Source organism: Pholis gunnellus (assembly GCF_910591455.1).
Source record: "Pholis gunnellus genome assembly, chromosome: 12".
NCBI classification, from domain to species: Eukaryota; Metazoa; Chordata; class Actinopteri; order Perciformes; family Pholidae; genus Pholis; species Pholis gunnellus.
Window position 1 is genome coordinate 13,046,798 of NC_136539.1, and position 12,986 is coordinate 13,059,783.

At 41.4% G+C, this 12,986-nt stretch overlaps 1 protein-coding gene across 3 annotated transcripts in view; it reads right to left on the minus strand.

Moving 5' to 3' along the window:
* rapgef4a (Rap guanine nucleotide exchange factor 4a) overlaps positions 1-11,775 on the minus strand; it is a gene marked incomplete at both ends in the record, with an annotated part of 32,018 nt that extends 20,243 nt beyond the window's left edge. For all 3 annotated transcript variants that reach the window (XM_079170147.1, XM_079170145.1, XM_079170146.1), the window contains 4 exons: positions 7,211-7,357; positions 7,881-7,969; positions 8,083-8,225; positions 11,708-11,775. In XM_079170147.1, the coding sequence (XP_079026273.1) occupies positions 7,211-7,357; positions 7,881-7,969; positions 8,083-8,225; positions 11,708-11,775 (447 nt within the window). The remainder of the gene's footprint in view (positions 1-7,210; positions 7,358-7,880; positions 7,970-8,082; positions 8,226-11,707) is intronic.
* Between the last annotated feature and the right edge of the window lie 1,211 nt (positions 11,776-12,986).

A 12,986-nucleotide genomic window follows, 5' to 3' on the forward strand; every position in this document is an offset into this window, starting at 1 on the left:
CTTTCCCCATATATAATACAGTGCTTCTCATGCAACAAATGCATTGGATTGTTCAAAAGTTTGGCAAAGATTACCTAAAGCTGCTACCAGCGTCCCATGCAGCCTATTATTGTTGCTAATGACTGGAAGGTCCTCCACACCTTCTTAATCCAGGCGTTAACAAACACTCCAAGCATGTAAATCCAGTCCTAAGAGTCATGGGTCACATCGAGCACGGTCCAGCATGAAGCCAGCAGCTCCGTCACCGCAGCCTGCACGCCACTCTGAGAGCAGAGTGAGCGGACTGTGTCAGACCAGCAGAGTGCCAGTCAGTCTTCTGAGCAGCAGTTGCTAGGTGATCAACTCCAGTCACTGAGCACACAGGAGAGCATATTCACCCTCTCTCTGTCTCCCTCCCTCCCTCCCTCCCTCCCTCCCTCTCTCTCTCTCTCTCTCTCCCTCCCTCCCTCTCTCTCTCTCTCTCAAGCCTTAGCTAAACTTCACATGCACTACAATAATACAGAGTACTTGTTCTTTTTCTGCTTGGCCACCTTCACAAAGAGCAGAGAGTCTCACAGGATCCGGAATAACAGAAATATATCAAATAAATATTGTAAAAATGTCTCTGCTGCTTTCATCGACTTATAGCGCCTCAGGGAGACATTTCCTCCGTGAACACGCCGGCAGAATTGAGTTAAACGTGTGAATTTTCCTTTGTGCCTCCAATCCAACTCTAAAATGCAAAGACAGTAGTCTACCATCCGGTATGGTGTTCCTATCACTGAGCTTCTTCCTCTCAAGGACACAGACCAGATGGCATCTTATCTTTGACCTTGTTAACTATCAAATCCCCAAGACAGCTGCACTGAACTTCCTGAAAATGTTCAAACCAAGACATTTGTCACACCATAATATGTATGCCTCCCCAATATTAAGTTGTAATTATTGTGTCGATATATATGATTTGTCTAATTTTAAGGATACTTTAATGGTGGCTGGTTATCATCTCAGGTGTTTGCAGTGCGTAGCTTTATAGATCCTTAGATGATGTTGTTGTTTCATAATATCAATTTGATGCCTGAAAGAAGGTCCATGTTGTAATGTTGAATCTCTAATTAAATGAACAATGTGAAGGGATACATAAGCCTTTCTTTTAAAGTAAAACTATGCAAACATTACTAGAGAATAAAATGTTAAAAACCACACTGATCACACTTATGAACCACACAAGCTGCTTCATCGGCTCATTCCATGGCTGCATGTAACGAGCTGTAACAGTAAATTTAATAAAGGATAACAGTCAGTGATGGCTCATAAAATGCTCATTGAGTACATTTGACCAAAATTACAAGCAGTCATATACCACATGTTTGATCCCTCAAGGAGTATTGCAAAAATTAAAACAACCTTTTTTAACACAATTGGTGTTTACTTTTATTGCTCAGTTAGAAATTCAGAGCATATATCTATTGCCTTCACATGACTCCCAAAATGGTGGCGGCTGAGTCGCCGACTGGCAGCAGCACAAACAGTGCAAACAACCGCAACAGTGCTAACAGAGGTAACAGTGATTACCTGCAGGGGAAGCGGAGGCGAATCCTCCAATGGCAAAAATATGACGCACACTATACTCTGCCTCTGATTGGCTACTTGTTGCCTTTGTTTGTTGGACTGGTCAGGTTTAGACCTGAGTGAGAGTAGGGTTAAGAGGTTAGGGTTAGGGTTAGAGGAGTGAGACTGGTGAGGGTTAAGGTCAGAATATTAGGGTGAGACAATCACAGGCAGAGTAGGGCGAATCATGCCTTCGCTACAGTAGGATGATTCGTAACATTGCCAAGTTGAGGGTGGGCGCTACGCTTCCGTGACAACACCATCAGTTAGCTCTGACCGCAGCATGAGCACAGTGAAGAGTGCGGCCATGAGCTAGCCACTGTGGCACGCTCACACGCACGAACGTGCACTGTAGAGTCACGTGCAGCCGGCTTGGCTATGTCAACAAAGCACCCAGAGGGGGAGTGACTTCATTCTCTGCTCAGATAGACATTACTCCACTATATCTTTACATAGCAAACTGTTTGTTTGCTTATTAATGCTCTGAATGTCGAACTGAAATTCAGACCTAAATTACCATCAATCTGATTTTGAGTCAAGAAATAAAGACGGGGAATGGATGTAACTAAACAATAGAGAGATTGGGCTGAGCAGGTGTGGATGTGTGTGACTAACGCACCATGTCAAATCTGACTCCTCGTCACTTCACACTCCCGACTGAAAAGAACAGACCCAAACAGCTTATCTGCTACACTTTCAGTAAAACCATGTGATGAAATGATGTCTTGTATTGGATGTGATATCATGGTCATCCTGAATTTAATGGAATAAAAGTTTGTATCGAACAGGGACGAATTTAAGACAAGGCAATTTTCTAAAATGTATTTTGGATGTCAATATGATGGACTGAGTCACTGGAAAAAGAATATATTTCATTTTCCATCTTCACTCTTCATGCCAGCAACACATTTGATTTGACATTTGAAAATGATTCACTGTTGTTTTTTTTTTTTTAGTTTGACTTCAGTTTAGTCTGCTCCTCCATGCTTTGATTTAACTCGAATACACAGATCAACTGAGCAAAAAGAAAAATTGTATTTGTCACATGTGCAAACGCTTAAACAAGGCGATGATATGGAAGATGAAAGCTGAGAGAAATCTAGCTTGTGTGCCAGCTGAACGATTTTAGTACAGCATTGTTCTTTCTACTGGACACATTATTCTGCACTAAAGAAATGTGTTGGCGTTTTGTGAGCTTACAGTTGCTGTAGCTGTTAACTTTTATCCGAGATCTTTCTATCGCATTGATCTACTTTCATCTAAATCATAAAATCATACATAAATCCTGTAAAAGCTGTTACAACAAAAAAATGCTACTTTGTGGACTGAATAAGGAAGTAAAATTTGAACTGATAACAAAAATATCTGCATGACGTGTTCTATTTTCCAGAGTGCAGTTCATTACATCATCAAAAGATGATGTAATGAACTGCACTCTGTGTGCAGAGATAAGGGAATAAAACAGAAGTGTTTTGATATAATCTTCCTTCCCTTTCTGTACACATATCCGCTGGGCACTTGGAGTGACTCCGGCCCTGGATGTGGCATACAACTTGGATACTGAACCACCAGAGGATCCATGTGGCCTTGTTTTTCCAATCCCTCTCCACCCAATCCTCAGACACCAGAGGGCACGCTGCGTCCCTGCCACTTCCTGTTCATCAGCCTTCTCCACTGGCTGCTCACCAGGCTGCTTCTATGGACTGATGACACACCAATCTCACCCGCCCACTCTCTCTGCTCAGCACCCAACAGATACGCTTGGAACCTAAACATGCCTGCAAAATACTTACAGCCAAAAACATCTACACACAATGTAACTCAAAGCATGTGCAGTGCTTATCAAACTGTCCTCCTAAGATGTGTAATTTTGTCACATCTAATCCAATATATCAGAGCTTCCAGATAATGAAAGCAAGTCTATTCAGGCCACATGCAGGATGACGTGATTGTCTTATGACCCTTCAAACAAAAATCACAACTGTGTTGTTTCAATCACAGAGCCCATCGGAAGCAGGAAACAAAGGGAAGAGCAAATTGATGATCAGGCCGAGCTTCGGTCAGCGTGCCCGAGTGTGCTGAGCTCGGCTCATGTCTGCTCTGTTGAACAAACAGCGCCCTGCACGAGTTGCATGCATGAGTGGTACCCATAGACACTAATTCATGCACTTGTTATATGCTACCGCTACACGCAAGAAACATATATAACCTAAAATGTACGGAACAATTAAATATGTTAGGAAAAGGAGGGAGAACTGGAGAAAGATTTTACACTGAATAATTGACTTGGACAGGCATGAACAAATAATATTATCCATGGGTTTATTAGGGTAATGCTGTGCTCAGTCTGGCATAGTTTTGTAAGAGTACTCGGCCACAGGAGGACAGATCTGTGTGGGAGGAGGAGGAGGAGGAGGAGGAGGAGGAGGAGGAGGAGGAGGAGGAGGTGTGTAACTTTGTTTCAGGGCTTCCTCCTGGCATCAATAAATGGAGTATTTCTTTGTTCACCCTGGTGTTCAGGGCTGTAAGCCATACAAATACTGATCTCATGAAGCTTAAGGTTTTTTTATGCACCACAAAATGTATTTCAACTTTAATAAAGCCAGAGTGATGTAGATGAACTTCAGTTATTTAATTAAACAGCCAGAGAGACATCCAGGGAAGTTGGAGGCCGTTTGGCCCCACTGTGCATAGGATACTACATAAGCAATTGTACTGCATTGCGGCAATACTGGGAGGAATAAATGAGCACCAGTGGCAGGTAGAATAGTTTGGTGAAACTGTTGTTCGAACAACAAATCGTAAAATACTGGGAGCTAAAGTAAAGATTATCTGTCAACAAACTGATTATGTGAATGTTGACTCGATAGCCCTTCAGTCACAGCTTGGCCAACTTGCAAGGCAAAGCCAGCTCAGCACATCTAACAACAAAAGATCCATGTATCGATGCTGATGCTGTACATAGTAAATTGTTTTTGGGTGAAGTACATCCAGAAACTGAGGGCAAATAGAGTGCATGTCTCATTTGGAGAACCTGGACTGAGACAAGAAACAAACTTCCCCAAGTTTTTAGACTCTGCATGGAATAATGATTTCTGATATGGGGGTTTTCAAATCAGTGCTGTAGTCAAGACCACCTGAACTGAGACTAAGTCATGACCAAGACCTATCGAGACCAAGACAAGACCAGGACTTTGAGGGGTTAAGACAAAGTCAAGACCAGACCAGTGTGAGTCCCCCACTGCAGGACACTAAAATGAGGGACATGCAAACCATAGGCAATCCTCAAATTGATATAAAAGATCCACATTCCCATAAAAACACCCACAGAAAACAAATGAAGATCCCTCTTCATTCACCTCTGTATTGTGAATGGGTGTATGTATAAGTGTACCATGAGAAAAGTCTTGATAAAAATAATCAAAAAGCATTGCAGAGGTGAATTTTCATTATTTTTCTATGAACAATCACAGTAATGATCAGACAATATCCCAGCAGTTGCGGTCTTGAAAACAAAAACTGAATCCTCTTTGTCTGAGACCGAGACCGACAAAACGGTCTCGAGACCAAGACCGATCTCAAGTACGTCAACACTACCTCAAATGACATCCTAATCCTTCTCCCTTATGAAAAGTACAGAATTTAAAAGCATGTAAATTGTCATTGTAAATTGTTCAACTTTTTTAAACTATTCAAACTATTTTCATTTTACACACTATATTGAAACTTTCCTAAAATAAAGCAAAATAACTATGGGTTTTTTTTTCAGATGACATTAATTGCACTAATGATGTTTAGGGAACCCAGTCGGTAGTCCTTGTATGTTAAATATGTTGGTGTATGAGGGTTAAAGCAACATACAATCAACAAGACTGCAGCTGCACTAGTTCAAATGTGTGATATGAAGTGGGTATTTGCTTCTTCATAACTAGATTATAGACACAACAACGCAACAATGCCAGATACTTTCCAAAGAAAAGCAGTTCCGTAATATCTGTGAACCATTCTGTGCCCAAACTACATCTAAACGCAGTCACTTCACAGTGTGTCGATACATCCCAAAACAATCAGAAGCCATAGAATCTCATCTGAAACACACCTTACTGGAGAGGTCGTCTGAGGGCAGAGGTGAAACGTGTAGCCTAGTAGTACTTCCACGTTGAGGATCCGGTCACACTGCTGCTGGCAGTACGCTGACACAGACACACAGCCCATAATCTAACAGCCCCTTATGCCCTTGGGTCCCAGAGGAAATGGGCTGTCTCTCTCAGTAAACCAGCCCATTGCAGCGGCTCCAGCAGAGGGGGAGCTGAGAGAGACGAGGGGCTCTACGCAGCATGACATCGAACAACTAACACGCAGGAGATGGAGGGTTAGGTGGTGCATGGTGACCAACCATAAACAATGCTGTTTCTCTTAATAAGTATCTTATTACGATCAATCTAATATTTATAGTATGTTGGATTTCAGGTTTGTCCTGACACAGTGAGATATACTTCTACACTATTATGGTAGGTTATCTGAAGAGTTGGTCTGGGTTATACTTGTGCTGAGTGACACCAGTAAACACAGAACCAGAATGAACCTTTTTCTCTTCAGCACTGCACTTCCATCTAGTGGTCAGGCACTGTAAACCTTCTACTCCCTGATGAGACCATTTATGCTGTGGAGTGCTTACACACAAACTTGGGAGCAGAAGCTTCTGCAGGGGGGGGGGGGGGCAACAATAAATTAACAATCCAACCTCCACTGATCCACAAGATACGCCACCTACACTTTGGCTTGCGTTTGGCTCAATTCATCACAGTTTTCAAATTTAACTTTTCAATTGCAACAAGAACAAACTAAGACAGGTGGCTCTCCCCTGGCGTTGAGCAGCCCCCTCAGTTAGGTTAGAAAGGATGAATGGACAGAGATGCAAGCCGCCTTTAAGCAACCCACTCAGCTGTTAACGATCTGCTTTATGCTTGAAATTGTTGGCATTAACAGTGTAATTTTTACTGAAAATATGTATAAATAGCCGCATTTACCCGTTTGTAGGTGATTCTACATATAGCGTTGCCATTTCATTACAGCCTCATAATCAGGCTGAATTTAGTTTTCACCTCGTTATTTGATTAATTGCTAAAAAGAAACAGAGATCAAGTCAACAGAGACTCAGAGATATGGGACCGGGCTAGTTTCATTCCAGAAAATGTAGTTAAATTCATCGTTGTCATATTTGTTTTAAGCAATGTAAATACTATCTCTAATTTTAGTCCTGTGACTAAAGAGAAACAAAGTCAGACTAAAGAAAATGACAAACGTTTACTTGTATTTCAGAACCTACTGCTGAACTACTCTGTAAACTATGTCCTGTTGTTTGCTGTTCATCAGTGTTTAGGGTTTTGTGTGTCTGTATGCCACTTGGCTGCAAACTCATTTCCATGTAAGAGACATAAAAGATACTTTGAACTTTGGAAAAGACATGCTTAGATATACTTTGCAAGCAGCTCTTTCCGATCTCTTGATACAAGCATCGACCTTGAGTTAATCTCGGAGATGTGTCACAAGCTGCAATGTAGCCAGAGAATGTCTGTAGTATGATTCAAGTACAGATGGAGCAGCTAGAGGTACTCACCTCCCACAGAGACCTGAACTCCCTCTGCTCAATGCGTAGGAGCTCACTGAATTCCCGTGTGACAATAGTGGCGTGCCGGGGGGTGTTATCCAAGATCGACTCCCCAAATGCCGTGCCAGTGCCCAGTGTGCATATAGTAACAGCATCCTGTAAAAGAAACAGAGAAGGTGATTTACATGGACCATTACTCCGTAAGGATATGAAAATGCACCCAGACAAAGAACCTCGGAAATGCTAATGCTATGTCTTTATTCTGCTGGATGAATAGCCGTTTTTTGAGGCACTTGAGGAGCACTGATCAGATCACTTTCAACGGCTACAGGCAATCACCTGAACACTTGTGTCAGATAGATGGACGCTCTCCAATCTGTAGAGAAATTACTTCAATCAGCACCCAAGCAAACTGACTGAGGTGCATGAAGCTGCGGTATTAAAAACTAATCAGTAATATCCCCTAATGTTAGAAGCAAAATGTTCTTTACAGCCTACACTCCAAATAAGATGGAGGCTGGATGTAAATTAATTTGCCAGTGTAATGAATTTCAAGTGCACCTTAACTGACAAAATCATTCAAATCTTAAAGATTGTAAAAAATGTGAACATTATGCGGATTTAATCCCACATTTTGTAAATTAGCACATCAAATTATCATTAATTTAATCAGTCGTACCTGATAACTTGATGTCTCTGAAACGTTGACATCCAGCGAACCAGAGAGGACGGCATACCAGCTGGTGCCAATGTCTCCTTGGCGATACACTAAAACACAGAACAGTTTGAAAAAAATCAACAGGCTTTTAAAAAAGAAACATACTTTTATTTTGGTGGCGCATATACAAAATGACCCTTTCAGAGCTTGTATTTTGACCTACAGGTGATGCCTTTCTCCAAGCACTCATAGAATCCACACAGGCAAATCTGCTGCAGCAAACTGGGGTGGAACCTTTCGAAGGCCTTCACGTTTTTCAGACGTGCCAGGATTATGTCAACATCTTCTCCGGAGCGCTCTCCTGGTCTGGAAAAAGAAAAAGAAAGGGGCTAATGTGCAGGTAATGGTAAAAAATAAATGTACATAAGGCTCCTAAATAGGCTGCAGAGCTTGAGTCGGCATAAGTGCATCTTGGCCTAGATTCTGAAAACACCTGTAGCTCTGCAGGAGCGATGTGACACAAATTTATCCCTAAGGAACACTGTCCTCTGGTTTCCTGTTACAGCTCTTATGTCATAACTTAAACTTGCACAACAGCAGCGCCCTGGACAGAAGGTCAGAATTCACAACAGCACTCTGTTGTAGTCATCATGAACTCAGGCAACAAGTGTCTGCTGCAGACCACAGTTGATCCAGAAACACATGTAGAATGGTAACAGCATTGTTTTTACAGTTACAATTTATGTATAACTTCCTGTGCGGCACTGCACTTTCATGGCAGGGTAATTAAGCTTCAGTCAAAAAGAGCATCTTTCCGCACACTGTGCTATCTTTCCTTTACTTTCTTTTTCAACTCAAAGGACACTCACATTTTCCACAACTTGTGTGAGCCAATAATCTCGTTGTCAAATATGAAATGATGACCCATCGTCAAAAACTAATATGCCACTTCAACTTTTCCTATTGTGTACACAGTATAATATATATATATAATAACATTTTAGTTCCTTAATTAAAGTATTCCTTGCGTTTTGGACAATGGTGATGTTGTCTTCATGGGTAAACTCCCCTCATATGTAATCTCCTCACACAGACATTCTACAAATTGTTTCCTGACCAGTTTCCAAGGAACCTGAGCTGAGGGGAAAATCCTCGTCACTTTGCTCCCTTGACTTGGAATAATCTGCAGAGCATACTACATTTTGAGAATATCGTCGCCTTGGAAAAATGTAAAGCCATGAGAAATGCAACTACTTTGTTTGAGCTGGATTTAGTCTCTTCCTTGTATGTATTTCCTGTCTGTTGTGTTTTAATTTTCATATAAACTGTGACTGGAGTGCTGTCTTGGCAAGGTCTCCCTCCTAAATAAAGGTTGAGTAAAATAAAGAATCAGAATAGGTAATTATGCAGGGTCTTAAGTTGCAACAATAGCTTTGATTAAGTGTTGCTTACAATAAAAGACTAGATTTCCCTATGAAAAGTTGCATAGAGCTTTGTTACACATGTTTGTGAAACCAAGCTGCTCACTGACCATTTGTTTCAACTGGACAATGCAAAAAGAGACTATTTCCATAAGGATAGAATTGCTTAAAGTAACTCTATACATTGAGCTTGAACAATGTGAGGGATCTAAATTATGGCAGAAAATACTGATCACGTTAATATCATCACAGATCAGTGTGTTTTATCCCTCTCTTGCCTGTATCACACGGCCCCAAAATTTGTTACACTGAATGTGGTGCCTCTGATGTAACATGTGGGTGGTTGTACTGTGGCTACTATCACCTTTGAATCCATATCCATCCTTTCAAAAATGAAACTATGCAGTATCAATAATTCAGAAATGGAGTCAAGTTCCCACTTCACCGCTGCAACAATCCTCTGACTTAATGTAGCTCTGAAAATGATGTATTGTACTGTATTATCAGTCCAATAAAAGTGTTATCACCAAGCTTCATCATGTATTCCCTGGCAACCTTTCAACTCACAGTAGTCACATTAAAGTATGTCTTTACTACACACATCGTAATTGGACTGCAAAATCACACCGGAGCCTACCCTGCATTATTTCAGCACTGCGTACTTTGTCAAACACGCTACACAGTGAGAACAACAAGGCAACAGAGAGATGTGTGGGAGCATGAGTTTCAAAGCCAAGGTGTCTTTTTGGAAACCAACCAAGTCAACAAAAATAAGCTTTGAAAGGGTGCTGTTTTAGAGTCGGCCTGAGGACAGAATGTTTTCATCACAGGGCGGCTTCTTGCAGTATGAACAGTACAAACCTATACTGTGTCTAATTTACAGTTCAGTTACAAGACCATGAGACTTCAAAGAGTACAGGGAAGCTCTGCATTAAACTGTGACAACATAAACAGTTTAAGCGACACCTTTGGGGGGGTTATTTTACTCAATTATTTTTGCACTGTGAAGAAATCCAATGACTTTTCAAATGGAGTGAGAAAAACACAGGGAATCATTTGTGTTCATCCCCTGACTTGCATTTCAAAATTAGGAACAGAACAATAAAGTGAAGCCTACATGCTACAGGTATGTGATCGGAAAAGGTGAGTCATACAAGAACCGTTTGATTTGAGCGACACAGGAGGCTTCTAGGACTAACCAGAGGATATTACTGTGCAAACACGTCTGGCAGACTGCGTCACTTTGCTGTTCATAGCTGATGCACTTTGGACCTTTTCTTTGTCGCAGCCCCTCGTCATTTACACCTGAGCCATGTGTCCAACATCCCTGGCTGTTTGACTCCTAAAGCTCTTATGTTCACTGTCCCCCATTTTGAGTGTGTGAATTCAAGGTGTAAAATGTATGCACAAGGAAGTGCTGTCAGAAATCCCCACAACGGAATAAATCAATTGAAGTTTGCAATTTGTTCTTGCTGTAGATGATAGACATAGTGCATTAGAGTTGTGCAACACTGCACCTGTCAGTGATGCAAAATGATGGTGACTTGTAAAGATCTGAAAGACTTTATTCCGTTTTTATCAGGTGTTGTTATTGGATGACTTTTTAAAGCAAGACCCTTGCAGCTGCTTGGTGGTTTAATAACTCCTCTGTCAGGTGTTCATGCAGTAGTTTCAGCTGCTGGTCAAGTGCTCTGCAGTGATTTGGGGCAGAATGTACAGCTAAGGCACCTCAAAATAGCATAATCATGATCAGAGCTATATCCACATGGTATTTTAAATATTCTAATGGCTTATTGACACTAATCTTGTATCAAAACACACAAATCTGCAGGGCCATTATGCTGAATTGTATTATATTATATTATACATAATGGACCAAATAATGTGTGTGGATTAAGCAATAGCATCATTGTGGCTCATTTTCTGCTCATTACAGAGAGCACAATGCCAAAGGACCTTGTGTTTTAAGAAACTTTTACTTGCTCTTGTTAATCCATAACAAATGTAAGTGAGTAACTGAAACGGCTATTTGCAGACAAGGATTTATGTACTCAGCGATACAAAATATATTTTAACAGCATATCAAACGCATGTCTACAGTTGTTCTTAGCTTTGCTCCAATATTTCACCAGTCTTTCAGTTTGACCAGAGCCACAGTTGCACGTTGTTTGAAGCCCAAATGAACGCGTGTCCTGATATGAACGCAATAACCATGAGGATGCTACACATGGCGCGTTCAAGGATGCCCTAATTAACAATCTTAATTCTGTTGGGAAATTAAAACTCCAGAGCCGACAATGTTTCAATTCAGCTACTGAAACACAACGCCCAGCTCTGGAGGGGGGGGGGACAAAATCGCTTTATTATTCCGTCAATAGTCGCTTACACAGTGGACTAAAATGAGTTGCAGGGACGTGGCATAAATACCTCTTATCCAGACAAATAATCCACTCGACAGATTCCGACGAATGTGAAGAAGTGTGCGCTGCTACCATCTTGAGATCCTGCTGCTGCTGCTGCTGCGGAGGTGGATGGAGCTGGACCACAACACTTCATCTACCTTCACTCATTCACTGCTGACAGTCGACGTACTGTCCCCGCTGCTGCTGCTGCTGCTGCTGCTCAGTGCGCACCTGACCAGCACCAACAGGAAATACAATAGGGTTTAGCTGTAATCAACGTGAAGCCAGTCCAAGCAGTAGGCTAATGAAGACCAGTTTGCTTTGAGGAAAAAACGTGACTCATTTTGCAAACTGAAATACAACAATACAAGCAATAAATCATGCGTTCATTGAAGTTGTTCACATGTTGTTTAGAGAGGTGTTTATTTCACTTCAGGGGCTTCCTGGCTTTAGTTTTTTTGTAGTGCTGTATATATACTGGGAGGTGTGTCTAATATTTTGCCCACCCTACTTATATCAGTGAGGATAAACTAAAAAAAAAGAAAACTTTTGGCATTACCAAATACAATTCAACAAATCGTCATGGAGTTAGCATTTATTACAGTTGTAGATTGTGTTAGTTTTTGCTATGTTGACCAAATAAATAGACAACTGAGTGTAAATTAAAAGAAGAATATGTATGAATGGTTGTCTGAATTAAATATAGTGTAGCACACATTGAGCTGCTCATACCAGTTTATGTCTTTGGAATCTGTGCCTTGTGATTGTGTTAGAAATATCTTATTGGCATTGGCATGACTGCATACATTGACCATGAAGGAATTGGCAATGAGTGACTTCTCTGTGGATATTAGCATATACTGTTGCAAAAGGGCGACCTAACATCCACATTATCATCATGAGTATCCACAGCTCATCGGGGATATGCAGGGACTCGCAACATAAACTCTGTGCATAACTCTGCTTAACTGACTGCAACTGCCTCCTGCAGCGCTTTCTTTAGGGACTGATGGCTTGCTCTCTATCACAGTGGCATCATGTTCATCATGGACCTGAGAAAAGCATGCTTTGTGATCAGGGGCCACATAATGAAAGGGTCATTGGTCTCTCTCAGTTACCTTGGCAACAAAGTGCCGCAGAGACAGAAGCACGGAGACTCCGTGTTGCAGCTCCGCAATGCCTTCTGTGCTGACGAATGTGCGAAGAAAACTGTTTGTGTGCTGCTTTCTTTGTCACCACTTAAAACACGAGAGCTGAGTTTCGGGGTTACTATAAAGACATTTTTTCAAAGAATAAGACAAAAA